Here is an 18314-nt window from a genome sequence, read left to right on the forward strand (position 1 = left end):
TAAAGAAATAACACCAGTACATATACAGAATGTTTTACTTTATTTTTTTCAGTCATTTCCTGTTTACATTTAGGCAGCTTCTCTTTCGAAAGACAGTTTGACATCATTTACAAGTCACTCTGCTCAGGACCTGTTGTCCCCCCATACAAAAAGGAAACATTGGTCTCCACGTTACATATGAAAATATAATTTAAAAGCACTTGACAACAGACACGTTACAATACATTCACTGTACACAGTATATTGAAACCCCTCCCTCGTCTTCTCCCTCTGCACACAGCCTCCGCACCTCCTCCTATCTCACATGTGTAATACTGCAATTGGCCCCTGTGTAGAGCTGAAACTATTGCCATGGTGACAGGGGCGTCCGTGTGAAGCAGGGATGGTTTTACGAGTGTTTGACAGAGCGCCAACTGGAGACTCTCAGTCTGCGTCCATCCCAGCCACGGAAACGCTTCCCCTACGCTGAGAGGCAGGAATTAAGCTTTTCTATCGCACGCAAGCCATTATCTCAGGGTTACTGTCAGGGTAGTAAGAACACAGACGCTCTTTGAAACTGATACCATGATGTTAGAGATCTAGGTACTTATTGGTGCTTAATAACAGACTTGGATGTCTTTTTTCAGGCACAGATATTTGTGCTTATTTGTTAGGTAGCACACTAGTCAAAGGCATTGTAAGTACAGTAAAGATGCATGGTAATCACTATAATAAAAACAGGATATGACGGAAAAAATATATATTCTTGTAAAATTAAGGGTAACCAATCTGAAAAAAATCTTTCATACTATTCCAGATGTTTCCATGGCAACAAAAGCTCGGAGGACAGGAGGATGTGTGCATGTCTGAGGGACGTTTTACCCCTCAAAAGAAAAAAAGGAGACGCTCGTGCTTTGAGACTTCTGCAGATTTAAAACGTTGTGCACGATGAGGGGAAATGATGTCATGGATCGATATGTGTTGGCACGCGGCGGCCACACAGCGCCGCTTTTGTTTTTCTTTGAGGCAATGAATGATGAAATCTCAGTCAGGAGGGGGGGGGGGGGGGCTACACTACATGAGGCCAAAACACCGCCAGGAGACCAACCGGCTGCCTGGCACAGAAAACACAAGACGCAGAAACACGCAGAATACACAAACACTCTATATGCTGATGACTTGGATACTGCTGAGAAATACACAGGCATACATATCACACACACACACACACATGAAGTCAATGAACTGGAATGCTCTTGTCTACAACAACAAATAACAGGTTGTAGGTGGTAATCTCTTTCAATACAAAACTTTTTTTCTTCTTCTCGTAACGACACAAAAATGCATGCATGAAAACATTCTGTCGACGTACATCCACTCATGCGCACATTTTGGAGGCGCGTTGAAACTATTACAGCTGCCTCACCCTCCCTCCCCCCCTCATCAGGCACATGGTATGGTCAATGTTTGGCAGTGGCGAGCTGATGGCAACATCATGGGAACAAAACACAACAAAGATCTTGGCAACTGGAAATACAGCATGATGGCAGTCACCACTTAGTCTCTTGAACACAGCTCTGGCACTCTGAATGAGGAAACACTGGAGATATGAAATACATGGTCGGCTTTCCGGAGCGAATGAAGCGTTTCAGATATGGATTGTTGGCCTGGGCCGTGTTATAATACGCTGTCCAGAATTAAAACCTTGATTCAGAGTAACAAACAGAAAGGCGTTTTGGCTCCTTATCTCTCTGGGGCGGGGTGAGAGAAAACTCTCTGAACCCGGGTCGGCCAGCTGTTTAACCTTTGACCTCTGAGGTGACAAAACTGGCCATCTCAGCAATTTAGGAATTAAAGGAACACTTACTGATACATAGAAAGAATAAAACACTGACAAAAATATATAAAATAAAGCTTGAAAATAAAGTGTAACTATTTATGTATATGCTAATTCATATTTTTATATATTTTTATGTACACATACATATGTCTATTGTTTATATATCAATAAATCTATTTAAAGTATAACTTGACTCCGGCACTCAAACCCCCAGAAGTTACTGCGAAGGCACAGATCTGAGATCAGCTAACTCTCTGCATAAACCAGGGGTGTCAAACTCAATTTCATCCCGGGCCACATCAGCATTATGTTTGTACTCAAAGGGCCGGTTGTAATTTTAATTATATATAAATATACATATGTAAATGTATTATATTACATTGTTGGCCCTGCATTGGATTATTATCAGTTCTGGTAATATCTTCCTAAATAATTACGTCTGAAATTAGGGCAAATAATTGAAAGTAAATATTCAACAATTACACCAATTGTATGGAATATTATATTCTTTGCAAGCTCATGCGGGCCACATAAAATTAGGTTGCGGGCCGGATTTGGCCCCCGGGCCTTGAGTTTGACACCCCTGGCATAAACGGAAAGGGAGTGTAACAACTACTGAACTCAGATCAGCTCTAAGAGTCAACTTCATGTTAGGGGCAGGGCTTGGTTGCACTTCCTGTTTCACATCTTCTCCAGTTTCTTTCATGTCGTTTGTTTTTGTTTCTTTTCTTTCTGTTTTTTACAGTTAGCACCTTATGTAGATCAAACAATAGAGAACAAAAGAACGTGATAGTATATACGAATGTGCAAATGTACAACAATAAAAATACTACAAAGATATTTTTTTTCAAAAATACAAGTGATATAAAATGGATAGAAAAAAAATATGTAACATACAAACAATTATATGAAAAAAGAAAATTAAACTTAAAGCACGCACTTGACCCTTTAGTGTTGGGGATGGGTGTAAAGGGTGGGTAAGGACAGTCAGGATAGGGCTATGTTCGGGGTAGTGATGGTGAGAGCGCAGGCTCTAACCCTGAATCTTGCGCAGGATCTCGGTGGAGACGGGCGGGTGGAAATTGATGGTGTGATGTCTCAGGCCCTGCGAGGTCTTGTAGCTCTTGCCGCAGCGACACTTAAAGGGTTTCCTCACACGGATCTGCGTGCGGTGGCCATTCTTGGCATGGTACTTAATACCATTCACATTCTGAAGAGACAGGGAAGAAAGAGATTAATTACGAAAGGGGAAGCTGGGTAATAATTGTACCAAATATAAGCTTTAAAGCTCACTATCTGCAAGTGTACTTTTACACACTTGCAGATAGTGAGTATACTGTTTGTAGAGTTCAATATTTTATGTATCATTTATTAAGTTAAGAAGTGCTGATAGGTAGATTATTTATCTTTAGATGGAACCAGGCTAGCTTTTTATCCGGTTTCCTCTCCTTATGCTAAGCTAGCTAACAAGCTGCTTGCAGTAGACTGCACTTTAGTTTTAGTAATCTAAATGTGTATATATGCTTAACAGAGTTAGTCCCTTGCTAAATTAATATAATTCAGCATGTTTACACTAGAAAACATTGGTGTCCTATCAAATGATCATGAAATGTTTTATTTATAGGCAAGGTCATTTTATTTTATTCATATTAAATGTGCAGCCTTGGCCGCTGTTTTTCATCCTGAAGTCCACATATGAAATGACTAATGATACTGATAAAACTGTAGTATATAAACATTCTACAGTTACTTTCTTAAGTTAAGTTCTACTTCATATCTATATATCGTTATATAAAGCTGAACAATATCAGACTGCAACAAACCCTGGTCACAAACTGGGTCAAATTAGATTTGACTACGTGTGTGGATCCATTCAGGTGGTCAGCAAATGTGACTTTATCCCATGACACTATTTTGGTCGAAAAAGTTACAAAATGAATGAGGATTTTCGTGACCAGCTGTAATAAAAGTCAACCAAAGCAAACGCAACATGATATATTTGTCACTGCTTATGTCATTCTTGATTTAAAATGTGATTTTTCCAAATGATAAATGTCCAGACATGTGATGCCAGAGACAAAAGCTTCAATGTGGGCTTTATCAGAAATAACCAGCAACAAGATTTGTTCTACCGTCGCCGCCGGGCAGACGTTACAGCAGGATCAGGAGAAAGATCTTCAGACTCAGGGACAGTTTTATCCCACAGACTGATAAGCTCTTGAGCTCTGGGAAATTGAATAACTTACTTATCTATAGAACATCTACAGTCTAGATATTTATTCATTGACTTTTACAAAACGCTGTATTTATTATTTGTATTTTACATTTTTTTAAATTTGCTTATTTCTGCATTTTACTTGCACCGTTGTGTTGCTTGCGCTATTTTATTTCTTCTTCTTTAATACTGTATATTGTGTGTCGTACTGTTGGAAGAGCATGAGAACTATATTGTAGCTATTAAGCATTTGACACTAAAGCTTTTAGCCGGGCCGCCTCTCAATCCTCGGTTCGGCCTTACCTTGTATCTCTTCTTGCAGCCGGGGACGGGGCAGGCGAACGGCTTCTCCTCTCCCCCGTTCATGCACATGGAGCTGAGGATGGACTCGGAGCTGATGGCGCTTTCTGTGGTCCACGACTCATCGCTGTCCGACTCCTCGTAGTCTACCTCCTCCTCATCATACTCACTGCCTGAAGGCACAATGGAGACACGCAGAACAAAAAAACGCTAGTCATCCGGGATGAAATATGGATGGGGAATGGCCAAAGATTCGTCATGCTTTGGGAATTTAGCAAACAGAAAATATTTGTGGCTTGTTATCAATATAACTCTCTATATTTGGCTCATATTTATGCATATTTCATACATTGGAGAGCAATGTTGATACAAAAAGGCAATGGTGCACTGTGCGTGTGTGTGTGTGTGTGTGTGTACACATGTGAGTCAAAATGCAAGGGCTGGCACTCAGAAAGAGATCATTAAGTGGGAGTGATCCCCATTGCTCAGCCTGGAAAAAGTGCTTTGCTAAGTGCAGAATATTTTCCACTCACACACACATACACATACACACGCACACACACACCACATTACTGAAATGTTGAGGCACACACAAACACACACTTAAGGCCCACTGACCCCCCACCATCTCACAGGAAATGCTGCACCTCAGCATGAGGAAATGGATGGCACCCTGGCACATGTAGAAAGAGAGCGTGTGTTGGTGTGTGTGTGTGTATGTGTATGTGTATGTGTATGTGTGTGTGTGTGTGTGTGTGTGTGTGTGTGTGTGTGTGTGTGTGTGTGTGTGTGTGTGTAATAACAGACACACACACACACACACACACACGCTGGTGTATAGGCCCAGACCTAACACTACGTTTGGAACCATTTGGGCTGGAATTGGACATCTGCTTCTGGGCTGTGCAACACACGGTCCCATGCGAACACACAGCGTGACAGCTGCTATGTAATTAGCAGAGTGTTGACTGGTCTGCTCACTGTAGGAGCCCCTAGTCCCAACACACAAACAACAGACACACACACAGTGGTTGGGCTTTAAGCCTCTTTCAGTTGCTATTTTAATAGAGGAATTAAGGACATGTTGATTAAATTAAAAACATCCACAATTTATTACTCAATAATTATTGTTAGTTTAAAATAAAACATTTGAGGTTTTCAAACATGTTAAAATGTTTCATTCCACTGTGAAGGAGTTTATTTATTTCTGCGTTTACTTGACACTTGCAACGTTCTCTTGCACTATTTTATTTGTATTTCTGTTTCTTCTTGCCCTTTTTTTTATTGTTTTATGTCCTTTGTATATTTATGTAGAATTGTTGGAGGAGCCTGGGACTCAAGCCAAACCCACACCGTAGCTAGTACATTTATGACAATAAAGTCTCTAAATCTTGAATTTTTTTATATTGAGGTGAGCGGGCTCCTGTTTTTTTTTTTTTTTTACATATTCTGAAATATTCTGAAGTAACCAGGTATGAAATAAGCTGCCTTCCTTGCCATTTACGTGACAAATATCTTCATTTGCTCATTACCATGCTGTCTGAAGTTGATCAATGAGCTCCTGATGGCTCAACCATTACGGTGTGCATTAGTCATTTTCAACACTCCACAAATACAAGCAATCCGTCTTTCTTTGTACGCACATTTCGACACACACACACACACACACACACACACACACACACACACACACACACACACACACACACACACACACACACACACACACACACACACACACACACACACACACACACACACACACACACACACACACACACACACACACACACCTGTCGTACCTGTAGGTGTGCTGCTGCGGAAGGAGGAGGAGGGGGTGATGGGGGGCGTGACGGGAGGCGTCAGGTTACCGCTGGTGTGGCGAGGGGGCGTGGCCGTGCTGTTCCTGGACACTCCTCCGGTGATGGACAGGGACAGTTTGGGAGCGACCTTTTTCTTCATGGTTTCCTGCTCCCGGCGTGCGGCATCGGTCATGAACCTAAAGCACGCAAAGGGGGTCACAAGTAAATCCCACGACAAGCTAGGGCTGCTCTGGCAAAAATCATAATCTCGATTATTTGGGTCAATAATTGATATCACGATTATTAAAAACGATTATCCATTTACTTTGAAAACATCAATTTATTGGAGAAAACAGTATGTTTTTAACAGTTGATTACCCTGAACTTTAAGTATAATTCAACTGAAAAACCAATTAAAAAGAAGTTATAATAATAATACAAAAATAATCGTTTTATTTCGATTACGTTATTTTCGTAATCGTTGCAAGCCATAATCGTAATTGCGATTAAAATACGATTAATTGAGCAGCCCTACGACAAGCCAGTAAATCTGATATAATTTACCAAAAAAACCTCCCAATAGACAACTATTTTAATGTTAACTTGGTGGATATACTGAAATACCAAACTATACAAAAATGTATGTATAATTGTTTTAATCGATCATAAAATGTCCCTTTGATTATAATTTATTACGCGAAGAATAATTCTGGTTTGTTACAAATGATTTCCCAATTACAGTTATGGTACAGTTTTAAGAGTTACATTTAAGCACTTTCAAGGGACCTAAATCAAACATTGCAAGACTTCAAAAGTTTATAATGTCAAAGTGTAGGGTTGACAGGATATCTTTAAAGAGAAACAAATGTAGCGACCAGATTGTTTCATTTTAGGTATTTAATTATTTTTGTTTGTATGACTAAACATCAGATTATCTTAAAAATCACGCATTTTCTAATGAACACATTTAAGGGTTATTCCTGCCTTAAAACCATAACATTTAGTCATTTACTACAGAAAGACTGATGGGGTGTTTCACAAGCAGTGAGATCAACTGACTGGGTGCAGGACTGCCAGCGGCAAGCCACATTATTTTGAGGGAAAACCAAAAGTGAGTGCACATAACATGTTGGGAATAATCCCTCATTAAACTGAAAACTGCTCGTACAACTACGGTAAATTAGATGGGGTGATTAAAGCTGTGGTGGATGGTTATAGCAGAGATTTTGGGTAATACTCTTACCTTTGTTTTAGTCCTAAAAATAAGGTGTGTTCGTTTGAAGCCTGTCTGATCTGCTTAACGCTGATGTGTCCTGACCTTACTTCAATTTAGCAAGGTTACCGAGTTCACATATCTTAGTAATTTCCTAGATGAGTACAATGGTTTAATACTGGAAGAAACCATGATCAAAACTACAAAAAACATGTGGAATTACTTTGATAAATCATAATTACTTTTTTACATTATATTTTCTACTGGTTTGTGCTTCGTGTTATTTTTTCTAAAACCGGGGCATTTAAGCTTTCACACATTATTGCTATTCTGTGCACTTGTGCTATGAGAGCGTAAATGTTAGACAAAGACATAATTGAGATGCTGAACGAGCGGCTCCTTTAAATATACAGTCATCACAACAAAAACAGTTAGCATTTACAACCTCACCACTTGAAAACCCCAGAGATGTCCTAGCTGTCTCTGTTTTATCTTCTTCTTCCTCAACGTTGCATCTTTGAGTGATTTAACGGGGCATTAAGTGGGACGTGACACATTGGTTCACCACATATACAAACAGGCAGAAATCTTTAAAGGCTGACTTTGGCTTGGCCGTCTGCAGCGCAGGGATTTAGGAGTGATTGTCTTGTGTGGTTTTCTGAGCCAGTCTGTGGATGAGTCAATGCTGTGTCTATGGGAAGACATCAGTCATATGCTCTCCGCAAGCCACATGTACTGTAGTACACACACATAGAGACAATACTTTCACTGGTGGAGCAATGCTGCCCTGTGTGTGTGTGTGTGTGTGTGTGTGTGTGTGTGTGTGTGTGTGTGTGTGTGTGTGTGTGTGTGTGTGTGTGTGTGTGTGTGTGTGTGTGTGTGTGTGTGTGTGTGTGTGTGTGTGTGTGTGTGTGTGTGTGTGTGTGTGTGTGTGTGTGTGTGTGTGTGTGTGTGTGTGTGTGTGTACCTGTTGATGTAGCTTAGGGCCAGGTAAGTGGGCTGCTGTTGCTCCTGCTTCTCCAGGACCCGCGGATCTGTGTCTGAGAAAGAGAGAGAAGGAGATATTAAGATTAATCATTGCCCTGTAGGAAAAAATGTTTGAGGGAATGTTCTTAGTATGTAGCTGACTCATACATCCATTAGTCCAGCCAGACTGGCTCAGATTACAGGATGTTTCTCACACTGAGTTCTCTGTATCAGTCCACAATATGCGAGAGCCCGCAGATATATTTGCGGACACTTCCATAATTGGCACATTATCATGCCAAGTTCCTGGGATTTATTACCAAAGCCTTTTCGAAAAGGTTGATTAATCATCTTCGGAGTGTGGAGAAATCTGTTCTGAGAGTGAACAAGCGAGTTGGACTCTGTAATGAATGTACACAGTGTATTACTCCAAACATACACACATGCTTTCTTCGGTTGACGTGCTGGGTCAGTAACACTACAGTAGGCAACTTCCACTGCCCCAGGGAAGTGGAGTTAACTTCAAAGCCCCACCTCCCACCCCCTGGAAAACAGGAGCAAGTGTGCATGACAACACTGCGGGTGGGTGCATGTGTGTAGAACCAGTGCCATCAAGTGTTCAACGGGGGAACATTCAGAGGGATCCACACTATGAAAAGAGGACTTGGTTATAGCCATGGCGTGCATGGCTATGTCTGAGTGAGTGCATGTAGGCATAATTGTAGCTTTATGTGTAATGGCTAGCAGATGTATTGCAATGCAGACCCTCGAACTGGATCATCTCTGTGCAACCATTAACAACACACTCCTGGACGCTCCTTCCAACTACTAATCCCAAGTGTGTGTGTGTGTGTGTGTGTGTGTGTGTGTGTGTGTGTGTGTGTGTGTGTGTGTGTGTGTGTGTGTGTGTGTGTGTGTGTGTGTGTGTGTGTGTGTGTGTGTGTGTGTGTGTGTGTGTGTGTGTGTGTGTGTGTGTGTGTGTGTGTGCCTTCTTAGCCCTTTAGTTTTCAGGCTTTCACACCTCATAATTAAAAAAGAATGCAGACTTCCCACAGTGCAGGAGAACACCAAGGAGACCAGCAAACACGAAAACAACCTAGAAAGAAAAGGCACACTGCTGGTGCCTAGCCCAGAGTCTTGTAGATATGAGTACATTTAAAACATTTTAGAGGCTAGCTGAGGAAACTAGATAGCAGGGGAATGCATGTACAAACACATAGACACACAGGCACACACACAAACATCTGTGGTGGTCCACACAGGTGGTCTTTGACAGTCTTTTATAGCAGAGCCTTAATAATCCTACCTGCTGCTCAGACGTGGAGACCAGAGCTCTCTGCACATATCTATCCGCGCACACACACCACGCACACACACACACACACACACACACACACACACACACACACACACACACACACACACACACACACACACACACACACACACACACACACACACACACACACACACACACACACACACACACACACACACACACACACACACACACACACACACACACACACACACACACACACACACACACACACACACACACACACACACACACACACACACACACACACACACACACACACACACACACACACACCTTGACCTACACCACTGACAAGGCTGAGTCCTGATACATTACAATGAGACTTAATGGTATCTTTAAAACCCGTTAATTTGAATATTTTTGAAGCTTGCCCAATTTGTTTTCTGTAATTATATGTATTTATTTGTGTAACAAATTATGTGTAATGTGTATCCAAAGAGGCACTCTGAGGATATTTAAAGACAATCATTTAATTAAGTAAATGTGTGTTATGTAACCAAATAGGTCAGGCTATTCATTGCACTTTTAATATGGCTGAATAAAGTGTAATGAAAAAGGAAAACTGGAAGGGCACTGCCAAAGCTGTTTCTATAAGTGGAAAGTAGTTTGTGTATCTGCCCGGTGATTCGGATCTAAAATGTAATGGGTTCTTACTTAGCCCCAAATAAACCTTACCAACCAGTTTCCTGAAAATCAGGCCATTAATGTTTTCAAACCAACAAACCAAATTGAAAACATGAGCTTATTGGTGGATGTACACATTAAAACAAAACTGATTATTTCCACAGCGGAGTTTCCAACATTTTCTTTTTAAAAGTCCATATTCACAAAATGTTTCGTTTACAATTTTTGTGACAAGAGTGGAAGGAAGCTAAAATCCTGTTAAGCAAATGTTTGACACAAAGGTATTAAACAACAAGTACCAGAATGAGAAATGCCAGAAATGATCATTTGGGATGTACAAGGGCCTCACTTTGAGATGAGGTAAGTGTCTGGTTGTGTCAGAACTTTCTCCAATTAAACAAAGATAAAACTGAGGTAATGGTTTTTGGAGCCAAGTCAGAACGTTTAAAAGTGAGCGCTGAGCTTCAGCCTGCAATGTTCAAAACAACAGATAAAGCCAGAAATCTAGGTGTAGTCATGGACTCTGACCTGAGTTTCAACAGTCACATTAAAACAGTTACTAAATCAGCCTACTATCACCTAAAGAATATATCTAGGATTAAAAGACTAATGTCACAGCAGGATTTGGAAAAACTTGTCCATGCTTTTATCTTCAGTAGACTGGACTACTGCAATGGTGTCTTCACAGGTCTCACTAAAAAATCTATTAGAAAGCTGCAGCTGATTCAGAACGCCGCTGCTCGAGTCTTCACTAACACTAAGAAAGTGGATCACATCACTCCAGTTCTGAAGTCTTTACACTGGTTTCCTGTGTGTCAAAGAATAGATTTCAAAATACTGCTGCTGGTTTATAAAGCTTTGAATGGTTTAGGCCCAAAATACATTTCTGACCTCCTGCTAAATGATGAACCATCCAGATCTCTCAGGTCTTCAGGGACTGGTCAGCTTTCTGTCCCCAGAGTCAGAACTAAACATGGAGAAGCAGCGTTCAGTTATTATGCTCCAAACATCTGGAACAAACTCCCAGAAACCTGCAGGTCCGCTGCAACTCTGACTACTTTTAAATCCAGACTAAACACTTTTCTTTTTGTCGCTGCTTTTAATTGAACTATTCACATCTTAAACTGCACTGTAACTTTTATCCATGTATTTTTTCTTTTAATGTTTATTTTATTATCTTTTCTTTTTAATGACTGATTTTAAATGCCATTTTCTTCATGTTTTTTGTAAAGCACTTTGAATTGCCTTGTGTTGAAAGGTGCTATATAAATAAACTTGCCTTGCCTTGTGTGTGTGTGTGTGTGTGTGTGTAGAGAAGGGGGAGGGGGGCAGGGTGTTGGTGGAAATGGAGTTAGCCAGGTGCAGAGAGAGAGCTGCAGTAAATGTTCACCGGCTTTATGACTTCCACTCACCTAGCAGGACAGGAAGCTAACACACTGCTGATACTACGGCTAGAGCAGGAGGGGACCCACACACACACACACACACACACACACACACACACACACACACACACACACACACACACACACACACACACACACACACACACACACACACACACACACACACACACACACACACACACACACACACACACACACACACACACACACACACACACACACACACACACACACACACACACACACACACACACACACACACACACACACACAGTAAGCTATATGAATATCAATTTCCACTGATTACATTTAACCTAGATTGCCACAAGACTATGTTATGTGTTTTCATTTCCATCTGCATGAGTGTGTGCGTATTCATTTCAGTTCATGTATACTGCATGTCCGAGACATTTCAGAGTCTGGAGGGTCTATAAATATCTCCCTAATTAGCATTCCTGTCATTAAAAACAGCAACCAATCAACTACCACTCCACTCATTTCAACACAGACATCCATCTCTCACCAGCAGTACACTGCTGCCCCCTGCTGAATGCACACGGCATGTATTTGTCCACACATGCATGTGCACATGTGTATAAGTGTCTGTGTGTGTCTTCACATGTGTGTATGTGTCGAGACCAGGCCAAGAATGCATGGCTTGTTTTGCAGACTGCTAATTAAGCCACAGAGAGCATTTTAACGTGTTTCTAGAGCAGCAGGCAACCGGATGGAGGGAGAGCAGAGGAGGAGGTGGAGGAGCAGGGGGGATATGGGTGGGGGAAAAGGCAAACCTCTCTGTAATTACACTTCTCAGAGCTTGGTGGGGCGCTCGGGCCCTGCGACTTCCGAAAGGCAATCTGTGTGACTGTGTGCATGCGGATGTATGTGTAGCGTGAAAAGAGAGGGCCTGCAGTTTCCAGTTTGGGATGCCGATCCACTAATTGCTCCGCTACACCCTGACAGGTCATTTAGGAAGTATGGTGAACACACTCTCTCACATGCACAAGCACACGCCCCTTCCCGTCTCACACCTCGGGAAGTGGGATGGGAAACAATCTGGCAACTAGGGCTGCACTTTAAGTAGGCTGTGATCTGATTCATGTCACAATATGGGCTATGTATGTATGTATGTATGGACAAACACATTTAAATAGAGCGGAAACAGTTGGTCACTTAATCAATTAGTTGAAAGGTCGTCCCACAGCGATCACACAGCAAGAAATATATATTGTTATCTATCTGATGAAGAGTTATAGTTTTAGCTTTTCAGATTGTAAGGATGTGCCGCTTTCTCTGTCATAGATCACTGTAAACGGAATATTTGGAGGGGTTTGACTGTTGGTCAGAACACAACAATACATTTAAAGTTGTCAACATCACGATGTCTTTAGGGTATTGTAGTAGCCTTTTCTATATTCTGTGAAATGTCCTGGACCCTACAAGTAATTGGTTAAAGGTGGGGTAGGTAAGTTTCAGAAACCGGCTCGAGATTCACTTTTTGTTATATTCCATGGAATGCTCTTAACATCCCGATAGCAATGAATATCTGAAGTGCTTTGACAAAAAATCCATAAAAAAAATTCATCTGTAGAAGCCGTAATACTGTAAAAAGTACATCCAATCCGTTTAGCCGGGCCGGCTAAACGGATTGGATGGCCTACCTGCCTGTCAGCCTTCCATCGGGGCACAAACTTATCTCGTGCCCTCATTGGTCATGTGTGTGTTGGAGGAGGGGCTCTATAAGGAAGTAGAAGATTTTCTCCGGTTGTGTATTTTCAAATTTTCTAGCGATCTCGAGCTGGTTTCTCAAACTTACCTACCCCACCTTTAATCAATCATATAAACATCAGATCAACAACCAAGAATTGTTGTTAGTTGCAGGACGCCACACAGAATGTATTCTGAGAAAATAGGGCTGCCATTACAGAATCTTTTTATAATCAATTAGCAATCATTTGTTTTAATTAATCAATCAAAAAAAAAAGTCTGACATGGCCTTCACAACTTGACAGAGCCAAAATGTTTTATTTTGATCAACCAAAAGTCCAAACACCCACACATATTCAGTTTTCTTTAGTATATGACAATAAAAGCTGGAAGCTTCTCAATTTGACAGGCTGGATCAAGTTAATACTTAGGTTGTTGACAAATGCCAATCACAGTTTCTAAGTAAAAAGTGGAAGCTTCAAGTACCTTTTTTTCTGATCAAACACAAAACTTCAAATGATTGACTTTGCATGCAAGACATTTTATTATTATATAAGACAAACAAATGTTCAAATCTGATGAACCTGGAACCAGTTGAACCTTTCCTGGAAAATGTATTTAAAGGATTAAACAATTATCAAAATTGTTGCACATTTTTTCCTTCAATCAGCTCCTCTAATAATTGACTTGCCATTTCCTCTTCAAAGATCATATCACCACAAAATGATTTCACCTGAAAGTCAAATACTGCTCAGACCTACTGGCAACATCAAAGTAACTAATGCAAAGACAAACTCTGGTAATTACCATGATCCTCCTTCGCTATGCAATTATAAAATTATTCAATAAAACTAACAAAAGCAGGAAAGGGGTTTTCCTGCCAGTTAATGACAGAGAGGCAAGACTACCTCACCATAGTGTGTTTGCTTTGCCCTTTTCTGTGAGCCAAGGCAGATAAAGCGATACAGCCAAACATGAGTGATACGTATTTAAAGTTACTGCGGGTTCATTATCAGCATGCTTCAGCAGAGACCGCGTTATTACAACACAATGCTGACCTGACTCCTCTTCTCAAGTCACACCTCAGCCTTTCATTACGTCTATAAAACTAAACCAAAATGAAAAAGTAAATTCTGTCTAAACAAAGCTGAGATGTATGGCATTTCCCTGAGCTTGCCCCCATATTATTCCCATTTTAACCTTTTTCAAATCTCTAACCCACTTTTAATCTCTATCCACCTCCCCCTCTTTGTTGAGATAGGAGGCAGGCCTGTGCTTGTGCAGGCAGGATCACAGCACACCGCTGCACACAGGCAGCAGATGAGCCTGACATCATGCATTCCTCAGAGCTTACCTAGAGTCACTGCACAAAGCCTCCGACAACAACCCAACACCACTTTAACCCCTTTCCCCTTGCTATCGGCTGTAATCCAAACAATGCAGGTGTGTTATTTGAGGGTTGCTTCCTTTTCTCCTAGGATGAGGTCAGCACTAACGACCCACATATAACCTCATTTTCTCACGGAAAGGATCAAGATAGGCTCATCTGGTTTGTTTGCTACCTGCTATTCGGTATTCTGTCAAAGGAGGTCAAATGACATACAAGTTGAGATCATTTAGATACACAGAGGGGGAATACAAATGTGATTTATTGTGGCTATGCAGCACATAGAAGGTTCTACCACAAGAGGGCAGCACATACTACCTTAAAGACCAAGTATTTCTAGCACAGGCAATTCCTTTACCCCCACTCAAGACCTACCGATTCATTTTTACAGCTGTTAACTTCTGATAGTACATTTATGTTGTCGCCTCTAGGTAATCTGATTTATCGTAAGTGCCTGCTTTTTCATAATCTGTGTGCAAACAAACCACAATCAGGGAAAACTGTTATCGGCAAGGCCTCTAACAGCTTATCTGATGTCTCCCGTGAAGAAGCTTTGAGGATACAATTGGCTTATCTTTTGATTGATTCCTGATCACTCACACCGCTGCACTAATTAAAAGGGAAGTCAAAGCTAAATGCCACTGGCCCCTCTTTCTCTCCAACACTCTCACCTCAATCCTCATCCATCTGTCACACTCATCCCTGTGGTAACTGTTCAGAGAGCAGTATTGATTGGAATGAGTGTGTGTGATCTGATGACCAGCCGCAGTATAAAGCGAGCAGAGGGGGAACTCATTAATTCGAGTGATCTAATGGGAAACCGCCATTCTGCTCGGCTGGCGGTCGAGGTCAAAGGTCAAGCTAAGAGCCAGATGGGGCATCTACCGGTGTGTGGATTTGGCTGTAAGACTGAAAGGACAATATATGTTCATGCATTACCACCAGTTTATATAATGTAAATCTTGAACCAAAAAATGTTTCAATAATGTTTTCAACGTTTTTGGTTCTTTTTTCCAAAAATGTAAATATCTGAAAATATACATTAGAGTAACAACAATGTATCATGTTATTAGCTAAGAAAACGCTGTCTATTCATAAGAATATCATACAAAAATATATATATTTAAACAACATTGATGATATAGATGGAATGTAATCGGACTTAAATGACTGTTACGGTAGCTTTGGTTGTGTAATATTATTTGAATAGCTTAAAGTTGTATGCAATATAAAAAGGTATATTTTATTTATACATGGCACTTTTGGCCAAGCCTACATGTAATTGTAAGGCAAGTTTAGTATGAAAATCAATATTAGACATATGTAGTAAGTAGAGGCTCCCCTGGTTCGTGGCTCTATCAACTAAAGGGTCCTTGGCCTGAAAAACATTCAAATGACTATTCACAATGTTAATCTCCACGCCTCTTTGGTTAATTAGTAAGGGATCCATGGAGCATATGGTCTATTTAGTGTGGTCCAAAACCAGATACATCGCTTCACTTTCTGCTCAGTCACAAACACACAAGACTTGACCCCTTTTCTTAAACATCAGTCCCGCCCTGCCTGTGATGTCACAAGGCAGGGCAACCACTCCTCACCACAGCTGGCTGCTCTTTGTTAGGAGACAGCAGGTGTGCAATAACTCACCACATACTCACCCCCAACCCCTTTGGAGACAGCCAGTTGCCATGGAGACTGGCTCAATGAAGCATCCATTCTACCCCCTCACCCGCCTGCCGAGGATGGATACACGCCACTAATAATGATTAGCCCACATCAACTTTGATACAGATTATTGAGTGTTTTTGTGGTTTACAATTCAATAGATCTTAAACTATATCCATTGCCATGATGGATTTTGGGTTAATTTAAGAGTGGATTTGTTAGTGTCAAACCAAAGCATGCGTCTGAACTGTGCTTCAAAGAGTGTTAAATATTTAACAAGATTGCATGGTACTAATTAGACTACATTTCAATGGCTTTTCCTGTTACATAATGTCAATAGAAGAAAAGGGGTACTGACTAATCAAAAACAAGGCAATGCTAATTTACTGAAACTAAAATTTGTATTTATTGCATCTGCATCTATTTATTATTTAACCAATTCATTATGTTTTTCTTAAGAGGCCACATTTGTAACATGCACTGATGGTAAACAAATATAAATTCATCAATTACCAAAATACAGACACATATTACTATCTATGTTACTTGATAGCAACACGTTAAATAGCATGCATTCATATAATATTATTCAAAACTACCTTGAAGAATCCGTGGGGTTTCATTATGTTAAACTGTAGACTAACACCTTGCGAGTATTTTGCCAGGTGAGTTATCATAGGCTTTACCTTCAGTAGAACATCTAACAAACGATGCAACAAGTCCACATGCACAAGTTTGCATGTGCAAGAAAATATAATTGATTGCATGTCTGCCACATCTTGGTTGAAAATATAATAAAGGGGCCAATGGTAATTAAGTAACACCAACATTATCGGAAAGCAATGTAAAAGGTGATGCATTGATGCCTTGTTAAAAAAGCTACAGGAAGCCCAATACACAACCGCGGTGAGGAGCCCCGGCTGCATCAGGCCTGAAACGTAAACACACCGACCCTGCAGCACTGTTAGCTGAGGAACCGCTGCCTGGCCGGAATGCTAGTTACACCTATAAGACGCGGCCCTGGGAGTCGCTGCAAAAGGTAACTATCAAAGCAAATGCAAAATAAACCGGTCACTTATTTCACAGAGAAGCAGTACTTGTCATATGAAATAAAGTCTCTTGTTGCTGAATAACTCGCACTCCGGTGAAACTCGACGGAGAGCGATCAGCAGGAATAGCGGAATGCAAAGCCGAGCCTATTTGCAGCTCTTCAGCTAACTAGCCTAGGATGCTAACAGCAGCTAGCAGCCTGGCTCCGTCTCCCCCCCCCCCCCCCTCCGACTCACCGATGTGATTGTCCTCGATGTGGACGATGAGCTCGGCGAGAGACTCGAACTGGAGACCGCAGCCGCCGAACCTGCAGGAATTGGAGAAGAAAGAAGCGGCGGCGATGCCCGTCATGTTTGCGCCGCTGGTGCATTCACCGGGAGGAGAGAGAGGGGGGACCGGGAGCCGGGGAGGTGACCGCAGGAGGAGGCAGAGTTTTCGGGTTCAGGGGAGTGGGAGAGCCGCAGAGCTTGGAGCGGCGGAGCAGACACCGGGCGGCCAGACAGGACAGCGGCGAGCGCAACTGGGATGCAGGCGGGCCGGTGGGGGTGGGGATGGGGGGAGGAGGATGGTCGGCGGGTGGCAGGCTACGTCACGACCTGCCTACCTGTTGGGACCATGGATCAGCTCTGACTGTGATATTATTATTAATATTGATGATAACTATCACACTAAATTAAATCAAAGTTTAATCGTAGCGTATACATGATAATACATGTGCATGCCTTTGTTATGAACACAATCTGATTTATCAGTGTGTTTTTGCAAATACTATAGATTTAGCAGAGGCAGTTTATTTTAATTTTTTATTTTAATAACAC

General features: G+C 41.4%; 1 protein-coding gene across 1 annotated transcript; it reads right to left on the bottom strand.

Annotated features, from left to right (window-relative positions):
* Positions 1-17: 17 nt before the first annotated feature.
* On the bottom strand, positions 18-18029 carry jazf1a (JAZF zinc finger 1a). Its single transcript, XM_034095182.2, has 5 exons — positions 17733-18029; positions 8317-8389; positions 6137-6333; positions 4338-4507; positions 18-3029 (listed from the first exon to the last, which is right to left on the bottom strand). The coding sequence occupies exons 1-5, from the start codon at positions 17845-17847 to the stop codon at positions 2853-2855; spliced, it is 732 nt and encodes a 243-aa protein (XP_033951073.1). The 5' UTR covers positions 17848-18029; the 3' UTR covers positions 18-2852.
* Positions 18030-18314: the final 285 nt, after the last annotated feature.

The sequence above is a fragment of the Pseudochaenichthys georgianus genome, chromosome 11 (assembly GCF_902827115.2).
Source record: "Pseudochaenichthys georgianus chromosome 11, fPseGeo1.2, whole genome shotgun sequence".
NCBI classification, from domain to species: domain Eukaryota; kingdom Metazoa; phylum Chordata; class Actinopteri; order Perciformes; family Channichthyidae; genus Pseudochaenichthys; species Pseudochaenichthys georgianus.